This window comes from Carcharhinus amblyrhynchos, chromosome 19, assembly GCF_965287045.1.
Source record: "Carcharhinus amblyrhynchos chromosome 19, sCarAmb.v2.hapA, whole genome shotgun sequence".
Lineage (NCBI taxonomy): Eukaryota > Metazoa > Chordata > Chondrichthyes > Carcharhiniformes > Carcharhinidae > Carcharhinus > Carcharhinus amblyrhynchos.
Genome location: NC_137342.1, coordinates 52088520 through 52115954, shown reverse-complemented (window position 1 = coordinate 52115954; position 27435 = coordinate 52088520). Strand labels below are relative to the sequence as shown.

General features: G+C 42.3%; 1 protein-coding gene across 3 annotated transcripts in view; it reads right to left on the bottom strand.

Annotated features, from left to right (window-relative positions):
- Positions 1-27435, bottom strand: part of sema3d (sema domain, immunoglobulin domain (Ig), short basic domain, secreted, (semaphorin) 3D) — a 305816-nt gene that overhangs the window by 38146 nt on the left and 240235 nt on the right. For all 3 annotated transcript variants that reach the window (XM_080207776.1, XM_080207777.1, XM_080207778.1), the window contains 6 exons: positions 25162-25384; positions 21592-21680; positions 20099-20140; positions 19819-19976; positions 13355-13419; positions 8281-8417 (listed from right to left, as the gene is read on the bottom strand). In XM_080207776.1, the coding sequence (XP_080063902.1) occupies positions 8281-8417; positions 13355-13419; positions 19819-19976; positions 20099-20140; positions 21592-21680; positions 25162-25384 (714 nt within the window). The remainder of the gene's footprint in view (positions 1-8280; positions 8418-13354; positions 13420-19818; positions 19977-20098; positions 20141-21591; positions 21681-25161; positions 25385-27435) is intronic.

The window sequence follows — 27435 nt, the reverse complement described above, 5'->3', positions numbered from 1 at the left end:
TATCACTAACCTGGTTAATCAACCCTGTAATAATATTCACTTTGAGCCTCAAATAGATGTTGAATCAGTCAAGGAGCAAGTGAGAAAACAAATAAAACTCCAGATAAAAATAACTGACAATAAATGCAGCAGCAGGATATGGAGGTTTGCAGCAAGGCCTCATTTATTGTCCATCCCTACATAATTCAAGCAGTTACAGAGTGTCATTCTGAGTCCAGAGAATGGAGAATCCCAGTCGCAGTGAATGGAGTTTTGGCTGAGTTCCAAATTCTCTGTTCTCGCTGGCAGCAGTGGCAGGGTGAATGAGTCCAGAGGACTCGCTACCAAATCTTGACAACTCACTTTCTATCTATCTTCATGTCATCGACAAATGTAGCTATCATATGTACATCCAAGTTATTGATGTAGAATGTTAATAGTTGAGACTCCAGCACTGATCCCTGCAGCACTCCACTAATTCCACCTTGCCAACCTGAACATTTATCCCTACTCTCTGCTTCCTATTAGGTAACCAATCCTTTATTGGTTACTCACTACATCATGAGATGTTATTTTGTGTTGTAACCTTTGTGTAGAACCTTATCCTTAGCCTTTTTGAAATTCAAGTGCACCACATCTACCAATTCCCCTTTATCCATCTTATTTGTTACTTCCTCAAAAGAACTCTTAATAAGTAAGTTAAATAGGATTTTCCTTCTAAAGCCATGTTGACTCTGTCTGATCACATAATGATTTTCCAAATATCCTGCTATGAATCTCCTTAATAATGGATTCTAGAAAATTTACAACAGTAGCTCTGAGACTAACTGGCCCGTGGCTTCCTGCTTTCTGCCTCCTTCCTTTCATGAATAAAGCTATTATGTTAGCTGTTTTCCAATTCACCAATCTACAGAAGTTTGGAAGACTATAACCAATATATCAACAATCTTTGCAGCAAATTCTTTTAAGATCCTCGGGTATAGGCCATCAGGTCCTGGAGGCTTGTTACTTTTAAGTCGAATTATTTTGGCAGCATCTCCTCTCTAATGATGATGATAATTTTAAGTTCCATTACCCATTCATTTCCTGATTTTCAGATAACTTTGGGAAGTTTTATTAATATTCCACAGTGAAGACAGACACAAAACGTTGTTTATACAATCTCCACCATTTCCCATTATCAATTCCCCAGACTCATTCTCGAGCACCCAACACAAGCTTCAGTTACTCTTTACCTGTTGAAATATTTGTAGGTGATATTGACAAGGGGATCAAACACTGGACAAACTGCAGCAGCTCAGGATCCTAAAAACTGCAGCATTGAATGTTTGACCTTCACAAGTCAAAAGAAGTCCCATTGTAGTTGTCTCGTGCTATACTGAGTGTACCAGCAATACCCATAAATGTTTGATTTTCAAATAAAGGACAGAACAGTACAGCATGGGAACAGGCCCTTCAGCCCACCAAGCCTGCACCGATCACATTGTCCTATCTAGACCAACCACCTATATCCCTCTGTTCCCCACTTGTTCATGTGTCTATCCAGACAAATCTTAAATGTTGCTAATATATCTGCCTCATTTGGCAGTGCATTCTAGGCCCCAATCACCCTCTGTGTTACAAACCTCCCCCCGCACATCTCCACTGAACATTTCCCCCCTTATCTTGAACTTGTGCTCTCTTGTAATTGTCATTTCTGTTCTGGGAAAAAGCTTCCATCTGTTCACTCTATCCATATTCCTCATAATTTTATAACCTTCTATCAGGTCACCCCTCAGCCTCTGTCTTTCCAGGGAGAACAATCCCAGTTTATTCAATCCCTCCCCATAGCTAATACCCTCCATACCAGGCAACATCCTGGTTAATCTTTTCTATACTCCCTCCAAAGTCACCACATCCTTCTGGTAGTGTGGCAACCAGACCAAACCGCAATGTCCTTCTTGAAGCGAGTTCCACAAGTATTCAGGCAAAGCTCCTGAAGAAACCAATTTGACGAACTGGACAATGCGACCGGACTGCCAGAAATGCCAACACCTCCTGGTTTCTCAACTCTCAAATGGCCATCGTTCCAGAGCCGGTCAAGGAAAACATTCCATCGACACTCTGACGCTCTCCTTGAAGTACAGCAACTTTGATATTAATAACCGAGAGGAACTCACAACCGATCACTCAAAATCCATCAAGCTGCATTGCACTTTGAGTCACAGCGTCTTACTGATGAGGCAGAGCAGTGGTGGATAAGGAAAAAAGGGAAGTAAATCCCGGATTCCACTGCACCCAAAGGTCTGTGAATCGGGAATCATTCTGTTCAGTTACATGAAGACCCACTGCAGAAACTCATGACCCTGAGTGGACATCGTCCTCGAATCGAGTGAGAGGCCAATGATGACTCAGTGTGTTTCTTGGCCAGCTGTGAGCACACAGCTGCAACTAGTCCGACTGACTTTCACTCTCTGTGCAATCTACTGCATTCAAATTATGGGACAGAAGCAGGCCATTCGGCCCAACTTGACAATGCTAGCATTTATGCACCACATGAGGTTCCTCCTGATTCATCTCATCCTGTCTGTATATCCTCCTATCCCATTACTTCTCATGTCCTTACTTTGTTTCCCCTCCACATGGTAACGAGTTCCATATTCTCATTACCTTCTGAATGAGTTTCAGGCTCTATTCTGAACAATTAGTTACAATAGTTTCGGGGCACTGGTCGTAAATGGAGCTTACTTCGGCTGAGTCGCCGTTTCACAGATGTGTCTCAGTCTCAGGCTGCACCAGTGCAAATCAATCGGAGTTGCTCTGCTTCCATGAAGAGATTTCAGGAGGTGAGGGCCCTCAGGAAAGTCTGAAAGGTTATAAATCAGGAGTGGGAGAAATGTGCCCTACAGGTAACACTGGCCACCTCGCTCCTTGAGAAAATTGTGTTTACACAACATCAAAGCAGCTTTTAAAGGAACATGAAGAAAGCCCACTGAACATGTGCAGAAACACTTACAACAGATAGTTCCAAATGGCTTTGAAGTGCCAGATTGAAATACTTCAGTGTTTATATCCCAATGAGATTTAATTCTGCGTGAGAATGCTAATGTAAATGACAGATAGAGTGCATTCAACCGTACCAATCACTAAATTAACTTTCTTCCTCCACGCGTGCATTCCAAGTAATTCCAGTCAATCGGAGCAGGTATGAAATGTCTCAGATCCAGCAGAATAAAAAACCAAATAAAAGCAAAAGGAATTCTGAAGAAATCAAATTGGACTCAAAATATCAAGTCTTATCTTTCTCTCTCCATAGATGCGGCCACACCTGCTGAGATTTTCTAGCACTTTTTGTTATTGTTTCAGTTTGAATGGATTGGTTTAGGAGAATGCTGGGGTACCGATGGGTGAGAATGGGGCAGTAATGCCCAGAAATTGTTAGAAATTATTTATTGCCCCATTTCCTCCATCAATCTGCAGTCTGGACCTATCACAGGGTAGCTGGGCTGCAACAAGTCCTCATAAGGTGCAGGTTGGGATCAGATCATAAAGTTTACAGCATGGACACCGGCCCTTCGGCCCAACTTGTCCATGCCGCCCTTTTTTTTAACCTGAAGCTAATCCCAATTGCCCACATTTGGCCCATATCCCTCTATACCCATCTTACCCATGTAACTGTCTAAATGATTTTTAAAAGACAAAATTGTACCCGCCTCTACTACTATCTCTGGCAGCTTGTTCCAGACACTCACCACCCTCTGTGTGAAAAAATTACCTCTCTGGACCCTCTTGTATCTTTCCCCTCTCACCTTAATCCTATGCCCTCTAGTTTTAGACTCCCCTGACTTTGGGAAAATATATTGACTGTCTAGTTGATCTGTGCCCCTCATTATTTTATGGACCTCTATAAGATCACCCCTGAGCCTTTTACGTTCCAGAGGAAAAAAGTCCCAGTCTATCCAGCCTCTCCTTATAACTCAATGCATCAAGTCCCAGTAACATCCTAGTAAATCTTTTCTGCACTCTTTCTAGTTTAACAATCTCCTTTCTATAATATGGTGACCAGAACTGTACACAATATCCCAAGTGTGGCCTTACCAATGTCTTGTACAACTTCAACAAGACGTCCCAACTCCTGTATTCAATGTTCTGACCAATGAAACCAAGCATGCTGAATGCCTTCTTCACCACTCTATCCACCTGTGACTCCACTTTCAAGGAGTTATGACTATATACCCCTAGATCTCTTTATTCTGTAACTCTCCCCAATGCCTTACCATAAACTGAGTAAGTCCTGCCCTGGTTAAAATGCATCACCTCGCATTTATCTAAATTAAACTTCATCTACCATTCGTCAGCCCACTGGCCCAATTGATTAAGATCCCGTTGCAATCTGAGACAACCTTCTTCACTGTCCGTTATGTCACTAATCTTGGTGTCATTTGCAAACCTATTAATCACGACTCCTATATTCTCATCCAAATCATTAATATAAATGACAAATAACAGTGGACCCAGCACTGATCCCTGAGGAACACCGCTGGCCACAGGCCTCCAGTTTGAAAAGAATGATGAGGTGCTAAGGGCTTTATATGCCATGAGAGGGCACTACTGGGTGATGTACGTGCTGTGCACACTCTGCCCAGTGTTAGCTGACAGCCCAGTCAAAGAGATCTCACAGGTAAGTTGGACTGAACTTTTGTACAGCTGGCTGACTAACATTAATGCGGGAACCATAGGCAGCCGGTGACTCCAGCTCTCTCAGTCCTTGCAAGATTGGATTCTCCCTGTGGATCTAACTCCTCCCAAAGTGGAACTCAGGCACAGCCAGGGAGAACATCATTCCCACTCGCAGCTTACTGACCAACGGCCAGAGAAACTGAGTCCAAAAAGTGACTGGGCCTTCTGCTGGGAGGATCAATGGGCCAGCTGTCACCCTGTATCACCGGAGCTTTACCTGGGAGTAAATCTATTCCTGTCTATGGTGCTATTGATAAATAGCTGCACACCCTACGGCTAAGGCTCTAATTCAGAGCATGATGGGGAAAATGGTCAAACGGTTATGCTACAGAATTCATAGAATCCCTACAGTGCAGAAGGAGGCCATTCAGCCCATCAAGTCTGCACTGACCACAATCCCACCCAGGCCCTATACCCTTAACCCCACATGTTTACCCTGCTAATCCCCTGACACTAAGGAGCAATTTATTATGCAAATCAACCTAACCCGCTTATCTTTGGAGTGTGGGAGGAAACTGGAACACCGGGAGGAAACCCACACAGACATGGGGAGAATGTGCAAACTCCACACAGACAGTGACCCGAAGCTGGAATTGAACTTCGGTCCCTGGCATTGTGGGGCAGCAGTGCCACCCCAAAGCTTCAAAACATGCTTGACATGCCTCAGAGGAATACAGAAGTAAGCAGTTCTGACCACAGAGTTGTAAACTCAGGCCGATAAGAGAATAAACAACTAACAAATGAAGAGATAATTATAAGATAAGATAATATCTTAACAAAAGGCCAGATGGTGATTGCCATGTCTGTGACCAGCATCTTGTGGTTAACATAAACCGTTTTTTCAGACCTAAGAAAAAGGATATAAAAGGATTGGTGCTTCAAGAAATGGGTTGTCAGCAATAATTGCAGACTAACCTCTGCAAAAAAACATAGAAAATAGCTGCAGGAGTAGGCCATTTGCCCCCTCGAGCCTGCACTACCATTCAATATGATCATGGCTGATCATGTACTTTCAGTTTCCCACTCCACTTTCTCTCCATATCCCTTGATCCCTTCAGCCACAAGGGCCACGTCCAGCTCCCTCTTGAACATATCTAATGAACCGGCCCCCAACAGCTTTCTGTGGGAGAGAATTCCACAGGTTCACAACTCTCTGAGTGAAGAAGTTCTTCCTCATCTCAGTCTTGATTGGCTCACTCCTTATTCTTAGACTGTGACCCCTAGTTCTGCACTTCCCCACCATCAGGATCATTCTTTCCACATCCAGCCTGTCCATTCCCACCAGGATTTTATATGTTTCTATGCGATCCCTTTTCATTCTTCTAAATTCCAGTGAGTACAAACCCAGTCGATCCAGTCTCTCTTCATGTGTCTGTCCTGCCATTCCAGGAATCAGTCTGGTGAACCTTTGCTGGACTCCCTCGTTAGCAAGAATGTCCTTCCTCAGACTAGGAGGCCAAAACTGCACACAATACTCAAGGTGTGGCCTCTCCAAAGTCCTGTATTACTGCAGCAAGACATCCTTATGCTATACTCAAATCCTTTTGCTATGAAGGCCAGCATGCCATTAGCTTTTCTCACTCCCTGCTGTACCTGCATGCTAACCTTCAGTGACTGTTCCACCATGACACCCAGGTCACATTACACTTCCCCTTTTCCTAAACTGCCACCATTCAGATGATAATCTTCCTTTCTGTTTTTGCCACCAAAGTGGATAACTTCAGATGGACCCCCAAGCGACAAGCTAGAGAATAATCCTTACATCAAAGTGGCCTAGGCAGATATCTCAGAACTTGTGATATCAGTTTTTCTTGGGTATTTAGTTATACACTAGTGCGAGTGCATAGATATTTAAGTGTATCTTTAAATATTGCAATTCTGCAATGCATGATTATATTAGTTGTCCGTGTTTTGCTTAAGATTCTGCTTAGATTGTATCCACAAATCTTTAATAATGTTGGAATTATGATGAAGTTTCACTGGTGTCTCTGGCCCTTTGCCTGGCTACATTACTGGCTTTCAATAGCCTTTCAATGGTCAATGGCTAGCACCACATTGTTGCTGTGGGAAATGCATTAACCTGGAGTTACCGATAATCTGACACAAGGTAAGAATATGGAGAAATGCATTTCTTACAGCTTTCATAGTAACCCAGGCTAATTCTCTAAAACAAGCAGAGTGAAATTTCAGTTTATTATCCTGACCACAGCAGGGTTGATATTAAACTCCAGCATTGTGCCCATTATACAGCCCAGTGTTCCTATAGAAAGGAGAGGCAGGCAAGACAATCCACAAGTGCCCATTCTGCATCTTTCACTTACCAGTGTTACCAGAAACCCTGTGACTGACACACATTTCATCAAACTCACCGTTTGTTTCAGAAATGTCATCTATAAAACCTGGGACTGACATATCCCAAAAAATGGCAAAGTGTCAGGTTCAGACTGAAAAATGTTGCATTTCTTCCAGAAAAACAGGCAGGATTTCCATCCAGACCTTCCCACACTTTGCCATTTTAAAGCAGGGGGCATGTTTTGTGCCATCATTGTGAGGGGTGGAGCTTAAAGATGCCTGTAACCCTGGCATCACAGACATCAGGGTGCCCTTGTTAAAGAACGCTATCTCAAATCAACACTGAAGACCGTTCCCCCAGTCACCAGCATTGTCTACACTTCCCACTTTGGAAAAGCAGCCAGCAGAATTAAGGACCCCATGCATCCTGAACATTCCCTCTTCCACCTTCATCCGTTGGGAAAAAGATACAAAAGTCTGAGGTCACATACCAACTGACTCTAGAACAGTTCCTTCACTGCTGCTGTCAGGCTTTTGAATGGGCTTCCTTGCATTACGTTGATCTTTCTCTACACCCTAGTTATAACTGGAAAACTATATATATTGCACTCTCTCATTTGTTTGTCTATGAATGGTATGCTTTGTCTGTATAATGCACAAGAAACAATACTTTTCACAGTATACTAATACGTGTGACAATAATAAATCAAACCAAAAATCAACAAAAAAAGGTTTGGGCCTCCCCATCATTCCATGGGGTTACCCACAGGCCTTATCCCCTCTAAACCCTGCTCCCGGGGTAGCAATGCCAGGTTGCTGATGGGTAGCAGATTCCTGAGTACCTGGTGTCTCCTGGTATGGCCATCACATCTGATCTCCATTTTTGGGGACCATAGTGTTTCCCGCCAGTTTGACATTATGATTCCAGGTGGGAATATGTGACGTTCCAGGGTGACACAGTGTGAAGCCAATTTTGAATATTTAAGTGAACGGTAATCAGGCCCGTGCCATTGTTGAGCATGAACTGACCGGGGATACCCCCAACACAATTCCCATTACGTCTCCAAAGCGAGAGTTTCCAGCTATAATGGATTTGTACCTGCGTGGAGTGGAGCTGAGCTGGAAAATCAGCCCCAATGTCTCTTTACTCATATCCCACTGCACACTCCTTACTCACTATCCACAGCTTGTTCAGAAAAGGGCCTCATTAGCAAAATTGTACAGACAAAAGGACAAGTTTCACTCAGCATTAAAACTGAAAGCAAACAACCCAGCATTCACACCACGTACCTCCTCACGAGGTTCATCCCGGGACCGCTGAACAAACCAGTGGATCGATGCTTGCTGGGATTTAGGGATACACTCCAGGAAAGTGGAGTTAAATTCAATGCCAAAGATCAGCTTCTCTTCCACTTCACTGTTCATACCTGCCAATCATAAATATCAACATCACTGGGAGTTCTGCTCAGTAAAAATCAAAATAAATACCAGGCTTTAAGGCAAGTTAAATAGCAGCTGTCATGGTGCATTATTCTTTGATTTGGGCTTTGGCAGTTGCTGGCAACACAAGTTATTCTCGCCCCTTCCTATTTGCCCTGGTGGTGAGCGGTCTCCTTAAACCACAGCAGTCTGCCTGGGTTGGTTGCACTGACCGTGCTGTTAGACAGGGAGTCCCAGGATTTTGACTTGGTGATCTTAACTGAGGCAGTAAATTCATTGTTACTGAGCCAGAGGTCACAGTGAGATATGAACCTCACTTGCTGGTTCAGCTGAATTCGAGAATTTCAGTTAAAGGCTGTCAGTTTGTCCTTGGCTCCTTTGAGTGACGGGAAAATGAGAATATCAAGAAAAAGAATTGTTTTCTAGTGATGCTAAAACTGTTAAAATGTTCTCTGCATTTACTGATACCAGAAGGAACAAACCAGGAAGAGATCAATCCTAAAATGTATTTACTTTAACCAAAATAAATGAGGAATTGTGATTGTTTCTTGCAAGCCATGAAGGCAAAGTATTGTATAATTTATCTTTATATATATAAAACAGCACTGGGCTGTCAGTCCCACTCAGTGGAAACACTGATGATCCCATTGGATAATTCTACAGGGAGTAAGACATTGAGGCAACGTGGGGGAAACTTCATGTTCAAACTTCTGTTGTGTTTGACTGGAAATTATTTCACGCTGGCCTGCTGATATTTTGGCCGTAGCTGAATAATCTGAAGCTCGCTCAGTAACATTGGTTATTGAGCAATGGTCAGGATCTCACTATTGGATAATCACAGACTTGATTTTGGAACAAAGAAGACTGAGTCAACAGAATGGAATCCCTGAAAACTAGTCTCTGGGCGTCAAAACTCAGTCTGTCTCATTTCCTCACTTTCTTCAGCACAAAAAACACACTTAACACACAAAACATCACATATTTTCAAACAGTCTTTCACAGGTTCTTGCTCTAATTACACCATAGAAAGTGTCCTTTCCGGATGTATTACTGATTGGTACGGCTCCTGCGCTAAATAAGACCACAAGAAACTACAAAAGTTTATGAATGTAGCCCAGTCCATCATGGAAACCAGCCTCCCATCCATTGACTCTGTCTACACTTCCCGCTGCCTCAGTAAAACAGCCAGCATAATCAAGGACCCCCACGCACCCCAGACATTTTCTCTTCCACCTTCTTCTGCCAGGAAAAAGATACAAAAGTCAGATCACGCACCAACTAACTTAAGAACAGTTTCTTCTGTGCTGCCATCAGACTTTTGAATAGACCTACATCATATTAAGCTGATCTTTCTCCACACCCTAGTTATGACTATATTCAGCACTCTCTCGTTTCTTTCTCCCCTTTGAACTCTATGGCTGGAATTTTACCGGCATGCCAGCCCCGATTCGGGGGCAGGCTCGGCTCGGAGAACGGCATTCTCTGTTGGCCTCCAGCGGGATCGTGTGAAACTTGGGTGGACGTGCCAGTAAAATTCTGCCCTATAAATGATACGTTTTGTTGGTCTAGTGATTATTGTTTGAATGCAAGTAGGTTACTGTGTTTCCTGTTATAGCAGTGACCACACTTCAAAGAGCTCATTTGCTGCAAGCAGCTTTAAGCAGTCCAATGGTCATGATAAGTGACAGATAAATGTAAGTCTTTTCTTTCTTTTCAAAGGCAGTGACCCCAAAGTGGGGATTTATTGAAACACATTCCGGAGTTGAGTGCAACATGAAATGCACAGTCTTAAGCAAGACTAACCTGAAAACAAATGTTCTCCAGAAACCTGAGCTTGACCAAAACCCTGTTGCTTGTATCCCAAAACCAAATCCTCTTTATTGATTATCTACATTGATTTCTGAATTTTAAAATTCTCATTCTTGTGTTTAAACCTTCAATGGCCTCACCCTCCCCCATCTCGAACATCCTCCAGCCCTATGAACCCTGCACTCCTCAAATTCTGGCCTCTCCTCTGGTGCATTCCTGGCTATACTTGCACCATTAGCTGGGGCCATGTCTTTTCGCTGCCAGGTCCAAAGCTCTGGAAGATTCTCCCCAGTGTTCTCCATCAGTTCCTCTTTCTCAGAACCTGTGCCCCAATATTTCCTGTGGTTCAATATCAAATTCTGTTTGTCGTGAAGCACCTTGGGACATTTTATTACATTAAAGGCATTGTTTAAAAACAAACTGTTGGCATTTTGGAGGAATGTATTCCTGAGTTCCTGGGGATGTTTCGTTGAACTTTAAAACTGCATTGATCCTTTAAATGTGGAAACTTTGAACAGAGTAAGCATTAAATAAAAAGATCAAAGTCGTCTTCTGTTTTGTTGTTTGTTTAACTGCTCGAGGTAGAACTAATTCTGACCTCAATACTGGCTGACGTTATACATTGGCTGGACCACACTTACAATACTATGCACTCTACGCCACAGAAAAAAGACTTATACTACAGAGAGTGGAGGAAACTGCAAGATGACAGATCCCACGTGTAATGAGGATTAGCCATGAGGGAAGATTAGAGAGTTTGGTTTCCTTTACTATTTGTGTAGATTTCCCACACTCTCTGTAATCTACGTAGTAGCTGTTTCCAGGCCTTTGATTGGATTAAAAAAGTGGCTTGGCAACAGAAAACAGATGGTTCTGATAACTATAATTTTTTTCTCATGTGGGACAATGCCCACAAAGCTCCATACCAAAATGTTTTGTGGTCCCCACTTAATTTTATATTAAACTCTCAGGCAGAAGCAGAGTTGTTAGAAAATATCTGAATCTGGTAATGTCTGCCATAGTCTCATAGTAACTGGAGTTGCTGACAGATAAATTGTGTCAGAAATATTTGAATAGAAAGTGTACACTTTGTAGCTATTTTCTAATTTTTTGCTGAATTTCATTACTATCTTTTCCCAAATCAGGTGTGAAGAAGGTATTATTTTTAATATTTTGGGGGTTTGTGTTATTCTGTGAACCAGGCCTGTGAGTGCGTGTGTGTATGAACATAATTTAATAAGTTAGGGTCTGGGTGTCTGCAGGGTTGAAGGAAGTCTCAGTATGGACGGCAGGCACATAAAGTAAGTGTGACCAAGTTGAATTTTCAAGTTTATTTATTAGTTACAGGTAAGGCTTATATTAACATTGCAATGAAGTTACTGCGACCTTCCCTAGTCACCACATTCCGGCGTCAGTTCAGGTTAATGAACCCTAACCTGAGACAAAAAAGGTTTATTTTGCTCGGTTGTTGAGTTCAAAGAGAAGTAAAAATGGTTTGCAACATTTCTTTGAATTTCCACAGTAAAGTTGGAGAGGCAGAAAAGCTGTGTGACGTATCTTCCCTGAAGCAAAAATGGGTTTTACTTATGGCAATATTACCGGGATTTTTATTTATTAAATATCTGTGAGGGATTGTTGCCTAAAGGGTGAGTTACTTGTGAGTCTAACCAAGTAGGAAATCTTTTAGGGGGAATGTTTTCTAAGACTAATTTTAACTGTGTATGTTTAAGTTTTCTTTTGATATAAATGTTTTGATTTAGTATTGAAATACCCAAAAATGTTCCTGGACTTTGTGTCTTCTGATTTCAGTGCATGAATCTTTCAGCAATAAAAATACAAAATGAAATATGTTGTGACAGCTTGACAAGTTTCCCTTTGGGATTTGGCTGATGTGCCACTCCCCACCTGTCAGATCATAACACATTCAAACTTCTCCCAGCATCATGATAAAGTTAATTCCAGAAAGTATTGTTCAGCTTAGAACACAGGTTTCTCTCATCTTCTATGGAGAAATGGCCATCAGCAGCATGGCTACTGATGAGAAACTCAACATTGATTAAGCTCCTGTGATGTCTCTTGGTGCATGGTACCACATACAATCTCAAACCGGCTGTTGTAAACATGAATTTATCCATCAGCGACATGGAGAAGCAGTTGGAGGTCCATGAAGGTACTCCACCCTAGCTTCCTCTGAACCTGTGACACTTTCATGATCACCACCTGAACCCCCTGAAGTTGGTGGGGTTTCCCTCAAGTCTAATTCTCTTGGAATATGACAAGCTGTCTTACACCCATTTACTAGTGAAGCACTCTCTATCCTCAAGGCCGTAAGTTTGGGTTACATTTAAGACTCCCAGAGCTTTGAAGTTTTCAGTGTTTCTTTCCAACTAAATAAAAGGTAGAGATGTTTTTTTCTATTCAGTGGGACATGAACTTCGCTGGCTGGCCAGCGTTTATTGCCCATCCCTAGTTGCCCTTGAGAAGGTGGTGGTGAGTTGCCTTCCTGATTTGCTGTTATCCATGTTCTGTTGAACCACAATTCTGTCAGGGAGGGAATTCCAGGATTTTGACCCAGCAATAGCGAAGGAATATATCTGGATATATTTTTGGATATATTTCCAAGTCAGGATGGTGAGTGGTTTGGAAGGAAACTTGCAGGTGGTGGTGTTCCCATGTATTTGCTGCCCTTATCCTTCGAGATGGAAATGGTCGTGGTTTGGAAGGTGCTGTCCAAGGATCTTTGATGAATTGCCTCTGATTAGTTACAGTACATACAAGGGTTCCTGAGTTTATACAAGATATTAATTTATTGCTTAAAAAATGATCAAAATGTAAGCCAGACTTTCACTGACATTCAACTCCTCATGTTGGGGCTTGCTGTACATTACAATCTTTCTTGTACGAGGTTCTAACAAGCTGTAAGGTAAATTACAATCCCTGAATTCTAATCGTTCAATATTACTCAGAATAATTAAATAATTTGTATACACTACTGAACTCTGAAACTATAGAGCTTTTTCCTACGGTTTGACATATAAAACATTATTGACTGTTTTCCTTCTAAGCACTCATAAAAAAAAACAACTTTTACACTAAGGGGTGTGGAAACACTCACTTTCTTCCAGATCCCAGCACTGACTGATTGGGTCGCCGTGCTTCACATCCTGGCGTCTAGTCCGCCTGTGCAAACATCAGAAATGTCAATGAAATATTCACTGCAAAAAAAAAACTTGCCTTGATAAGTTAACGGAAGAGGGAAAAAATCTCAAAAGCAAAATGGCTTTACAGTTCATAGTCATTTACTCATTCCCTGTTACAATAGATCTGTTATTTCATTACACTTCCTTTACCATAAGTATGGTGTGTCGAATTGCATAGACCCAATAACCTATTCTTCAATGATTAATAACTATTTATCTATTGCCTTATATTCTAGCATGCACAGAATGATGATGAATGGAGGTCACCTACACATTGACTCAAAAACAACATTTTACTATGAAAATATGGTGTATAACAAGTTTGTTACACTAATCATGCATCACTTAATGGCTACCATTCAGTTTGCCACATCTGCTTCCCTGACTTCAACCTTAGTTAAGCTTTCCACAACAGACCATGTACCTTCACACACATTTTTCAATCAATATGTACATACATCTCCTATATTTACAGCACCATGAATACTTCCAAGGTGAAATGGTTCTGACTGTGTGTAATATGAAAGGGGTAGGGTAACTTGCCAATCATTTCTCAACCCTATGAGACCATGAAACAAAGATATGCAAGACATTTCTAAAAGAGGCTTTTAGAAACTATTACAAGACTAACTCCAGCCTGAGGTGAAATCATGTTGGATAGGATTATATTGCAAAGGAAGAGGTCACTTCCTCTATAATAACTGTGTAACTCTCTGGAATCATTATCCACTCTCTCCTTGTCCTGTGTTGTTTTTATGTTTCTCTTTTTCAAATATCTCTTCACTGTCTTTCTGAGTAGTTATTCATTCTAATTCCCACCAATTTGTTTGAGGGTATTTAATGTCCCAACAATCCACTGTTAAACAAAGCTCAATGCTTCTTTGAACATCTGAATAGTTTTTGTATCATTATCACGTCAGGAAAGACATTCTCTATAATCACAGCAAACCTTAATAACTTTTCTGCATAAATCACAAAAAGTGAGCATGTAAGTTCAGCAAGTAACAGGGAAGGCAAATGGAATGTTGGCCTTTATTTAAAAGGGAATGAAATATAAAAATGGGGAAATCTTGCTAAAGCTATACAGAGTACTAGCTAGATCACACCTGGAAAACTGTGAACAGTCTGATGAACAATCTTATCTAAGGAAAGATATTCCAGCATTGGAGGTAGTCCAAAGAAGGTTCACTAGGTTGACTCCAGGTATGGGGAGATTTTCTTATGAGAGGTTGAGTAGGTTGGGCCTGTACTCAAAGGGGTTAAGAGGAATGAGAGGTGATCTTATAGAGACATATCAGATTCTCAGGGGGCTTGACAGGGCCAATGCTGAGAGATTGTTTCCCCTTGTCGAAGAGTCTGGGACAGAGGGCACAATCTCAGAGTAAGGGGGTCGCCCATTGAAGACAGAGATGAGGAGGAATTTCTTCCCTCAGAGGTAGTGAATCTGTGGCATTCTTTACCGCAGAGGGCAGTAGAGGCCAGGTCATTAAGTATGTTTAAGGCTGAGATAGAAAGGTATTTACTAAGTAAGGGAATCAAGGATTATGAGGATAAGGCGGGAAAGTGGAGATCAGGATCAATGTATCAGATCAGTAATGACCTCATCGATTGGTGAGGCAGACTCGATGGAATGAATGGCCTACTTCTGCTTCATATTTATAGTCCTATCAAAGTAGAGTTATATCAGTGAGCCTTGTATGATTTTCAACAGCTTCTGCACATTGCAGTATTCAAGATGTAAGACCCACATCTATAACATCAGCAACACATTTAAACAATATCATTACTCAATGCTAATATCTTCAGTGGGGCTGGTATAAAGTAATGTTACTATGAACACAGATGTATATCTCCTTAGCTGAGACCAGTATCTATAATGTTAAGATTAGTAGCTGTGAGTGAAATCCCTAAAAGGACAAATTCTCATCCTTGTTTTCAAATTCCTCTGTGGTCTTGTCCCTTACCTTTCTCCGTTACTTCAAACAATCCCACAACTTTCTAAGATCCCTGTGCATCTCCAGTTCTGGCATCTTACACATCCCTGGTTTTCATTGATTTACTATTGGTGGCTTTGTCTTCAGCTGCCAAGCCTGAACCTCTGAAATTCCCTTTGCAAAGCTCTCTGCTGTCGAATCCCTTTCTTGCTTGTACTTTCAGATGCTCCTTAAAGCAATTTGTCACTTCTACTAAAATCTCTTCTACTTGCTCAGTGTCAAATTTTGTTTGATAAAGCTCTATAAAGGGTGAGATGATGGCACAGTTATATTATCACTGGGCTAGTAATCCAGAGACCCAGAGTGATGTTTCAGAGATCCGGGTTCAAATCCCACCACCACAGAAAGTCAAGAAAAGATCTGGAATGAAAAGTGTAACGATGACCATGAAACCATTGTCATAAAACCTCACCTGGTTCACTAATGTTCTTTCGAGAAGAAAATCTGCCACCTTGCCATGTGACTCTAGACCCACAGCAATGTTGTTGACTCTTAAATTCCCCTCTGAAAAGACCACCCAGTAAGGCAGTTGGTTAAAGGGTAATTAGGATGGGCAATAAATGCTGGCCCAGCCAGCAACACCCACATCCCATGAAAATATAAAAACCATAGAATATTTATATTATTTTGTGTTGATCACCTTTGAACAACAAATCAAGTGGTCATAGCTGATATAAAAGCAAATTACTACAGATGTTTGAATCTGACACAAAAACAAAAAATGTTGGAAAATCTCAGCAGGTCTGACAGTATCTGTGGAGAATAGAACCACATTTCAAGTCTGGATGACCCTTCATCAGAGCCTGTTAATTGCTGTAATGAATGAGTTGATCAATACTACCGAATTAAACTCTTCAGACTCTTTATTTTGAAATTTTTTTTGTGGAGAAAAGTATTGTAGAGAATTTTCAGTTTAGTTAGTTTATTTATTAGTGTCACAAGTCAGCTTATGTGAACAATGCAATGAAGTTACTGTGAAAATCCTCTTGTCGCTACACTCCGGTGCCTGTTCGGATACACTGAGGGAGAATTTAGCATGGCCAATTCACCTAACCAGCACAGCTTTCAGACTCTGGGAGGAAACCAGAGCACCCGGAGGAAACCCATGCAGACACAGGAAGAATGTGCAGACTCCACATAGACAGTGACCCAAGCTGGGAATCGAACCCAGGTCCCTGATGCTGTGAGACAGCAGTGCTAACCACTGTGCCACTGTGCCACCCCAGTATAAACAATAAATATCATTTGTGCACAATGCTAGCCACCTGACCGACCTCTGCACCAACATTAACGGACAGAAATCTGATTGTGTTGTACAACAGGCGACCAATCTCACCAGTGCTAGGTCCCACTCACGCACACACAGAAAGTGACTTCCATCACTGTTAGATTGACTCAAATTTTAATTATTTTCTCTGACTGAAGACATTTTCTGCAGGTGTTGATGAGCAGTGACATTATTGAATGAAACACTCTCTGCTAATTAATGCATCAGGACAAATCATCCCAAAGGAAAGCACCAAGCTTTCATCCCGTCTACTGAGTAACACTGGGGATTTACAGAGTGGGGACTGCAGGCAGCAACTGTTCCTCATCCATCAATGGGAGCAGATTAACTCTTCAATGATGAAAATATTTTTTTTACTGCAGGTGATTTTAAAATGCAAAACCTGAGGATCAGACATCTTTAAAAAACACCAATCAAATTGTGCAATCTTGCGATGAGACTCTAAATTGAACATATTCTATGTTGTGAGGGAATCTGTGCTTTTAAAGTTCGTACTGTTGTGAGGCAGGCCCTAACTAAAAACAGAAACAGAAAACGTTAGCTGACTATTACTTACGGGGCGAAAAACTGCAGCAGGTGATGGTGCAGAGGGACCTCGGGGTCCTTGTGCATGACTCGCAAAAACCCAGCTTGCAGGTGTAGCAGGTGGTCAGGAAGGCGAATGGGATGCTGGCCTTCATAGCGAGGGGGATTGAATATAAAAGTAGGGAGGTCTTGCTGCAGCTGTATAGGGCATTGGTGAGGCCGCAGCTGGAGTACTGTGTGCAGTTTTGGGCGCCGCACCTGCGCAAAGATATTTTGGCCTTGGAGGGAGTGCAGAGGAGGTTTACTAGGCTGATACCGGAGTTGAGGGGGTTGAGCTATGAGGAGAGGTTGAATAAACTGGGCTTGTACTCGTTAGAGTTTAGAAGAATGAGGGGAGATCTCATTGAGACGTATAAGATGATGAATGGGATGGATAGGATAGAGGTGGAGAGACTCTTCCCGCTCAAAAAAGACAGTAGGACTAGGGGGCACAGCCTCAAGATAAAAGGGGGGCGGTTTAGAACGGAGTTGAGGAGGAACTTCTTCACTCAAAGGGTGGTGAATCTCTGGAATTCTCTGCCCGTTGAAGTGGTGGAGGCTACCTCGCTAAATATTTTTAAGACGCGGGTTGATGGGTTTTTGATAAGAGAGGGGATTAAGGGTTATGGGGAGAGGGCGGGAAAGTGGAACTGAGCAGCGACAGATCAGCCATGATCTTATTGAATGGCGGGGCAGGCTCGAAGGGCTAGATGGCCTACTCCTGCTCCTATTTCTTATGTCCTTATGTTCTCCCACTGAGGAAACAAAAACAAACTGAGATTTAGAAACCAAACTTCTGGGCAAACTGAACCTGGTTATAAGATATAAAAGGACACAGATCCATCCAAGCTGGGTAGTAGCAGTTGATGAGTCCAATGGTGCAGTACAGGCAAGTTGAAGAAGACAGAATCCAGATCCAGAAACTCAGAATAATTTTTTGCAGCTGATTCTGTTACTTGGCGATAACATTCATGGATCTACGCCATCCTGTCTCAGTTGAGGAGATTCCACAAATGTGTATCCTTTGTTGGGAGGCCGATGCCCATGGAACTGGTCAGCTTCCAGTAGGACAGGAGTTGAAATTATAGAATCATAGAATCCCTACGTGCAGAAGAGGCCATTCAGCCCATCAAGTCTGCACTGACCACAATCCGACCTAGGCCATATCCCTATAATCCCCTTCATTTTCCCTAGCTGGTCTCCCTGAGGGGCAATTTAGCTAATCTGCACATCTTTGGATGGTGGGGGGAAACCAGAGCACCCAGAAGAAACCCACGCAGACATGGGGAGAGCGTGCAAATTCCACACTGACAGTGACCCAAGCTCGGAATGGAACACAGGTCCTGGTGCTGTCAGGCAGCAGTGCTAACCACTGTGCCACCCCAAATTCTTCATGAGGAAGGCAGGGTTTTGAAGAACTTTGTGACTGAGAGGACAGTATGGACTGCTGAGCCAATCTGTAAGATTTGTCTTTGCTGTATCCGTCATTTAATGTGTCTTTTATAGTTTAGAATGAAGTAAAATTTTCCTGTCCATTCCCCTTTAAACCATGCTGGTCCTGGTTGTTAGAGTATCAGTGGTTTTCTAAGGTACTGTTTGTTTTGCTTGACTCTTGTAAAGTAAACAATCTTCTGTTTTAAACCATGGGTTCTAGTGGATTCATTCTTTCATAAATAACTGGGATTTCAGACCTTGGTTATTTTTTAAAGTTGCTGATCTGTATCGGGTTGGTCACAATGTTAATCCCCACATGGGCAGGCAGTGAAGAAAAGCTGTTATGAAGATGGGTCACGTTGCTGCCTGCAGCGTGGGAAGTGATTGGGTCCCGTCCAGTTTGTGTTTCACGCTGATTTTGGGACTTCAGTGACATCGGGACAGTCAGAGATGTATCATATTTGATCTCTGCTGGAGTAGCTGATCTCATCTATTGGCCGTTCTCTACACTCTCTGGATCAGTGGATTCCCAGGCTGGAAAATCAGCTGGGATTCCCACTCTACTTGTTATCCAACAATCTCAGTTTTGGAAAGTATGTTTGAAGAAGATCTCAGGTGGGAAGCCTCCGACATCAGCTTGTCCTCATTATCTGGGCCTTTCCAAAAAATAATGAGTGCACTCTGTCATGATACTGAGTGACGACTGATGCCCAGAAAATGAGAAATGATAACTTTAGAAATGGGGAGAAAATGTGGGGAAGTATTATTTTACAATACATATCACATTGCCAGGAATATGGAGTCAGGCACCACAAGAGCAAAGATTGAGTGATTACCACATGAGAAAATGATCTCCTTTTAAATCACTTCAAGAAAACTTGGAGTGAGATAAGAGTCAATTTTCATGCTACAGAAATAAAATATTGTGGGCTTTCTTTAAAGTAACTGGATTATCTTTGGCAGTCAGTCAAGTAATGCAGCTCTGAGAGAAAATGCAAATGACCCACGGCAGTCAATAAATCCCAGAAATATGAAAGGGGAGGAGGCTTCTGCTACTTCAGAGCCGTAACAAGCTGGATGCAGCTGTCTGCAAACCCACCTTTTTGATGCTGTTGCATAACGAGAACATGAGGCACCATCCCAGGCGCAGTATGGGTCTCTGGCTAAACAGCATTCAGCACAAGCCTTGCCATAGATATCACAGCGATGCAGCCAAAGCTGAACCAAGCCATCTCTCGAACCGATATACAACTGCTGCTGCAATCAAAATGTAAAAAAAAATCAATCACTGCTTTCTGTGGTTCTTAATGTCATGATTTCTTTTGGAAGATAAATACATCTTATTAATGGAGATGAACGAATATAAATACAAAATATACCTGTTTGGAAGATATTTCCATGTTTAATATTGGAGAAGGACCCTAAAAAAATAAGGAGGAGAATGTTAAACGTTGTACATTTCCAATTCAGCTGCTTCCTCGGAACACTTGTAAAGGATTAAAGGACTTAATCAGTTCCTGTTCTGAATGATTAAATGAATTTGGCAGTCCTCAAAGGCTTTTAATAAAGTGAGTGGATTAACAGTGACAACAGTTCCACACTAAAGTTAATTTATTAGTCACAAATAAGGCTTACATTAACAATGCAATGAAGTTACTGCGAAATTCCCCTAGTTGCCACGTTCCGGCACTTGTTCGAGTTGATGCACCTACTCAGCACATCTTTCAGACGGTGGGAAGAAACCAGGGGAAACCCAGAGAGACCTGGGGAGAATGTGCAAACTCCACCCTGACAGTGACCCAAGCCGGGAATCAAACCCAGGTCCCTGGTGCTGTGAGGCAGCAGTGCTAACCACTGTGCCACTGTGAATTCTGGATGAATATAATATACTCAACAATGTTAGTGTGTTTGTGAGTGAAAGCTCCCAGAACAGACTCCCGCTGCAAGGAAGAACAGATTCGAAAAGCATTTACAAGAATTCAATGTCGGAACAATGACTCGATACAAAGGAAATATCGCAGTCTTTCTAGTGGCAATCTCTCATTTCCGAATTTAGATCTTGTAGCTGGTCACAATGCTGAAATAGTAAAGGTTTTTCAATATTGAATACAATCACTTAAATTATAATGATATATATGCAGCATGATCACAGCCTTGAAATGTATACTGAGGGAGTAACACTTTAAAAACTCAATTTGTTTGTAAATCTTTTGCTAAATCATCAATCTGATTTGCCTGCTTGTAAGTTAATTTTTTTATTAAAATTTTTTGAATCTTTGACTCCATCACAAGCAACAAGGCAGTTCGAGAAAGATAATGACAATGAGTGACAAGTCTTTCCAACGCACACTTGGTTATTATCACATCACTGCTGTAGGAATCAGAGACTGGAGTTATACAGAAGCTACTGTTTTCAGCAGCAGAATTGTATAACTGCTGATCTGGGAACAACTCTGCTTACTACCCTGTAGTCTGCTATTACATTTTGAAAGTTTTAAAAGGCTTTGGGAAAGTTTGAAACATTTCCAAATAATTCAATGGATCACTCAATCCATTCTCAATCACTTTTGAAATGAGATTTGACAGCGAACTAAAGCTGAGTAGAATGAAAGAAGGTTTCACTGTGGATTTTAAGAACTCTCCCCTCCAGAATCTGTTTGAGTGTCTGTTCTGGAGTTATGCTGTAACCCACCTTATTTTGAAATAAAGCTAGATCCACAAACTCAGGAGATTTATCTCTTGTACTAAGCCCAGGATGGCACCATTCAGGTCAACAGAATAAATACACATCAAAGTATGAAAACCTTTTAATAAATGGCAAAGAAATGATTTATTGAATTCTGGCTTGTGACTTTCAGAACAGTTTCTTTACCTTAAATACTTGGAGCTCCTCAAGTACGACTTCTTCAGTGATCAAATTCTCCTTTGTGACACTCACCACCTTTAAAACTGTTCCAATGTCTGAGGGGAATATAAATAACATTTTAAAAATCAAGATTGAAAGAACCATTCAGCTCGAAAGTAAAGCAACAAGTAATTGGTTCTGGTTAATAACTCTGGCTCAGTTTTAATTCTCTGTCACCTGACCCATCATTTCATTGAAAGCAGGTAAATAAGGTCTCCTTATTTGGGAAAGGATATACTGGCACTAGAGGGGGTGCAGAGGAGATTCTCCAGGTTAATTCCAGAGTTGAGAGGGTTAGCTGATAAGGAGAGACTGAGTAGAAGTGCCCATTATAATTTAGAAGAATGAGGGGAGTTCTGTAAGACACATATAAGATTATAAAAGGAATAGATAAGGTAATAGCAGGGAGGTTGTTTCCACTGGAGGGTGGAACTAGATGTGGAGATGCCAGGAGATGGAGCAGGCAGAGTAAGAAGACTCACAACACTAGATTAAAATCCAACAGGTTTATTTGGAATCTCGAGCTTTCAGAGCGCTTCTCCTTCCTCAGGTGAGTGAGATCTGCTGGTGTGAACAGTCAGACAGTTCTGGCTGTAATCGTTCTTTAACTAAATCGTTCAACCTCTCAGAGAGAAACTCTTCATCACACTATCAATGGATCCTACCATATCTTTCACGACTACTCAAGACACTTTATAAACCCTGGCATATCTATCATTATCATTTAACTACGTTTGTTCTTGAAAGATTTCCACTTGGATTCTTGGGCCAGAATTTTCTGACCTTGCCCTCGGCTGGGATTCTCCAGTCCTGCTGCAATGAACTTAGATTTGACTCATCCCAAATTTTCCATTCTCATTGGAGAATCCTGGCCTGAGAATATTACATGTTCAGTTGGCATGATTTAGTTCAGCTCAGAACATCCCTGGAGAGTGATGTAAACATGTTATAGATGCACTGTTGGTCGATTCCTCTGCAGTGCTAAGATTTTGACTTACAGTCAGGCTCAGAGAGGTGTTTTTTGTGACAGCTGGACATCTCAAATTGTTTTACAGCCAATGCAGTACTTTTGAAATGTACTCACTCAATGTTGTAATAGAGTCACAGAGGTTTACAGCATGGAAACTGACCTTTCAGCTCAACTTGTCCATGCGGCCCAGTTTTTACCGCTAAGCTAGTCCCAGTTGCCCACATTTGGCTCATATCCCTCTGTACCCATCATACCCATGTAACTATCTAAACGCTTTTTAAAGGACGGAATTGTACCCGCCTCTACTACAACCTCTGACAGCTCATTCCAGACACTCACCACCCTCTGTGTGAAAAAAATTGTCCCTCTGGACCATTTTGTATCTCTCTCCTCTTGCCTTAAACCTATGCCCTCTAGGTTTAGACTCCCCAGTCTTTGGGAGAAGATGTTGACTATTTACTTCATCCATGCCCCTCATTAATTTGTAGACTTCTGCAAGATCACCTCTCAGCCTCCTTTGCGCCAGAGAAAAAAGTCCCAGTCTATCCAGCCTCTCCTTATAACTCAAACCATCAAGCCCCAGTAGCATCCTAGGAAATATTTTCTGCACCCTTTCTAGTTTAACAGTACCCTTTATAAAATAGAATCGCCAGAATTGTACACAGGATTCCAAGTGTAGCCTTACCAATGTCTTGTACAACTTCAATGAGACAACCCAACTCCTGTATTCAATGAAACTAAGCATGCTGAATGCCTTCTTCACCACCCTGTCCACCTGTGACTCCACACTGACCCGAAACCCCACCATAGGTTAATGGACCTTTCCATGGTCTGTCCCTCACCCGCTGAGATTCCATGGTGGGCGGAATGGGAAAATTCACCCAATAGAGGCACAAATAAAGAAAAGGCACTTCAACCCACCAACACCATGAATCCCCATTCCAACACTCTGCTGATCCTGACTCCTCCCGGACAGCTCGACTTCTATATGACCTGACCCCGGCTATGAACCTATACCCCTAGGTCTCTTTGTTCTATAACTCTCCCGAATGCCCCTATCTTTAACTGAGTAAGTCCTGCCCTGGTTCAATCTACCAAAATGCATCACCTCCCATTTATCTAAATTAAACTCCATCTGCCATTCATCAGCCCACTGACCCAATTGATCAAGATCCCACTATATTACTAGATAACCTTCTTCACTCTCCACTGTGCACCAATCTTGGTGTCATCTGCAAACTTACTAGCCAAGTCTCCTAAATTCTCATCCAAATCATTTAACATAAATTTCAAATAACAGCACTGATCCCTGAGGCACACCGCTGGTGACAGGCCTCCAGGTTGAAAAACAATCCTCTACAACCACTCTCTGTCTTCTGTCATCAAGCTAATTTTGTATACAATTGGCTACCTTACCCTGGATCCCGTGAGATTTAACCTTATGCAACAACCTACTGTGTATTACCTTGTCAAAGGCCTTGCTAAAGTCCGCGTAGACAACATCAACTGCACTGCCCTCATCTACCTTCTTGATTATCTCTTCAAAAAACTCAAAGTAAATTTGTGATTTTCCACTCACAAAGCCTCACTGACTGTCCATAATCAATCCTTGCCTCTCTAAATGCCTGTAGATCCTGCCTCTCAGCTGTGTCAGTTAGTAATGTAGGAAAAGTGGCAGCAAATATGAACACAGCAAGCTCCCACAGACAGCAATGTGATCACGCCCGGGTAATCTATTTGTGTGACATTGACTGAGGGATAAATATTGACCAAAACACCAGAGAGAACTTCACTGCTCTTCTTTGAAGGAGCACCATGGGATCTTTGACATCCATCTGAGAAGATCGATGTGGCCTTGGTTTGATATGTCATCTGAAAGATGCTACATTATTGTAACAAAGGATAATGTTTCTGATGTTTAAATTTCATTGACAGATGTGAAAAGAAAGAGAGAAAAACGAGGCTGAGATGAACAAAGGGAAAAAGGAAATAGACAAAATAAAGAGAAAGTAATGATAGACTGGCAAAGAGCGCCACCTGCAGGACAAAGGGAACACGTCGCCATACAGCTTCCAAATTCTCCGGTTTTAGTTCAGCCGATGCGTATATTGTCCAGGTTTGTTATCAACATATCCAGGGCCATCGGTGGTGAAAGGTGGGGTGAGGGGGGAGGGGAAGTAAGGATGGTGCATGGGGCAGGATATCATTAGACAACCAAAAAGCCACATCACTGCTCAAGACTGTTTAATGAAAGAACAATGGATGGAATAGAATGTCATGATGTTGAGTTGCCGGCATTGGATTGGGGTAAACACAGTAAGAAGTCTCACAACACCAGCTTAAAGTCCAACAGGTTTATTCGGTAGCAAAATATTTATGGTGCCACATATATGAAGCTAGTGGCTTTTGCTACTAAATATACCTGTTGCACTTTAACCTGGTTTTGTCAGACTTCTTACTGTGGAATGGAATGTCCCAGTGTTTACTTGGACAGTGTTGTGCTTTGGGGAAAATTTACTCAAATCCAATAAAGATATTTTCACTCAGTCAGTAAACATTTCAGTTACCTGTCCCGAGAAACATGACATCATACTGCCCGTCCTCTGCGACCACATGGTCCACCGCTATCTGTGTCAGCTGGTAATCCACATTAATCCTGGTAAACACTGGCTTTCCTCTCATGGGGTACACAGCCTTGTACATCACTGGGTGATAGCGGATAAAACTGATCACTTCATCTGGAAAATCCTTGGTAGACTTTATCAAAGGATCGTAGGTTTTACTGGGACACTGTGTAGGGAGAAAAGATTTTAAAAAAACAAGTGAAATGGAAATTTTGAGCAAATGTTTTTAACAATGCAAAATCCAAAAAAAACTCAAGAATAAAACTCAAGAACTACCAGCTATTGATTAATAATGCAATTTTCTCCTGTTCCCTTGGCCCTTTGCTTCGTCAGTTGAGAACCATCAAACACTCTGTGCTCTCTGGAACTCTCCATAAACCCCCTCCTTTCTCAGCATTAAATAGAAATAAGCGCAGAAACAGGACATTCGGTCCAACTGGTCCATGCCCATTCTACATCAAGCTTCCTCCCATCCTCCATGTCTACCTTTTCATCTCTTCCTCTTTTAAGATGCTATCTAGCTTTCCTTGAAAGGATCTCTGCTATTCACCTCAGCTACTCCTCCTGGTTGTGACTTCCTCATTCTCATCGCTCTGTGGGTAAAGGCTTCTTCTAAATTCAATATGTTAGCGACTATCTGATATTCACGGCCGAATCCTCCTGCTAGAAACACTTCAACATCCATCTCTTTGACAGTGATTCAATGATCTCCCCCAGTGACTGCTTCATGTGTACACTGAGAAGTGTCCCAGGATGGTTGGTTAAGGGAAAATCCATTAAAGAAACAAAATTTTTTTTTAATGTGAAAAGAAGTAAAAATACAAACTGTTCTAATTTCAGAATCAGAAAGTATATTTGGCAGGGTTATTAACAGAGATTGAAAGAAACACAAATGTGCAATAAATTTAAACCTTGATTTTATACTTACTGACACATTATAACATGTGGAGATACTTTGGCAATGTTCTGATAAGATTCAATTTCTGTGAAGTGGGTTTTACTTTTATTAAGGATGACAGAGTTAGTCTATTTTATTCAGTACACTCTGGTGTCAGTCAAAGCACAGTCCTCACCAACACACACACATTACTGCTCAATGTGACCACATCAACAGTATCGGTGTTCACATTCTGATTTGGAATCTCACTCTTTGGCCAGGTGTTTCAGGCAATTAGGGTTTGCCTGTATGATTCCACACCCAGTAGTTCCAACAGGGGCAGTAGACAATAGGGAAGGTGATGGGAGTACAGTACAAATGTTTAGTTATATAGAGATCATTGGAGGAGAGAAGAGAGGAGAGAAGCTGGATGGTTTTAAGAAGCTGGTTTCAAATGTTGCCCACTATCAATGCAAACTCAGTCCCTTTTTGTCTTGACATAAGAAGAATGTGTAAATCAGAACATTAATAACTTTTATTAATAATTTTTCAGCAATAAATGAGCACAAACTTAAATAATCTCCACTGTTAGTGTCATGTGATTCATAACATGAATCTGAGTGATTGGAACAGAATGGAATTGGCATCAACCGACAGTGTCCGTCACCCAGAGCGACCCAACCGACAGTGTCCGTCACCCAGAGCAACCCAACCGACAGTGTCCGTCACCCAGAGCGACCCAACCGGCAGTGTCCGTCACCCAGAGCGACCCAACCGACACTGTCCGTCACCCAGAGCGACCCAACCGACAGTGACCATCACCCAGAGCGATCCAACCGACAGTGACCATCACCCAGAGCGACCCAACCAACAGTGTCCATCACCCAGAGCGACCCAACCGACAGTGTCCGTCACCCAGAGCGACCCAACCGACAGTGACCGTCACCCAGAGCGACCCAACCGACAGTGTCCGTCACCCAGAGCGACCCAACCGACAGTGTCCGTCACCCAGAGCGACCCAACCGACAGTGTCCGTCACCCAGAGCGACCCAACCGACAGTGACCGTCACCCAGAGCGACACAACCGACAGTGTCCGTCACCCAGAGTGACCCAACCGACAGTGTCCGTCACCCAGAGCGACCCAACCGACAGTGTCCGTCACCCAGAGCCACCCAACCGACAGCGTCCGTCACCCAGAGCCACCCAACCGACAGTGACCGTCACCCAGAGCGACCCAACCGACAGTGACCGTCACCCAGAGCGACCCAACCGACAGTGACCGTCACCCAGAGCGACCCAAGCGACAGTGCCCATCACCCAGAGCGATCCAACCGACAGT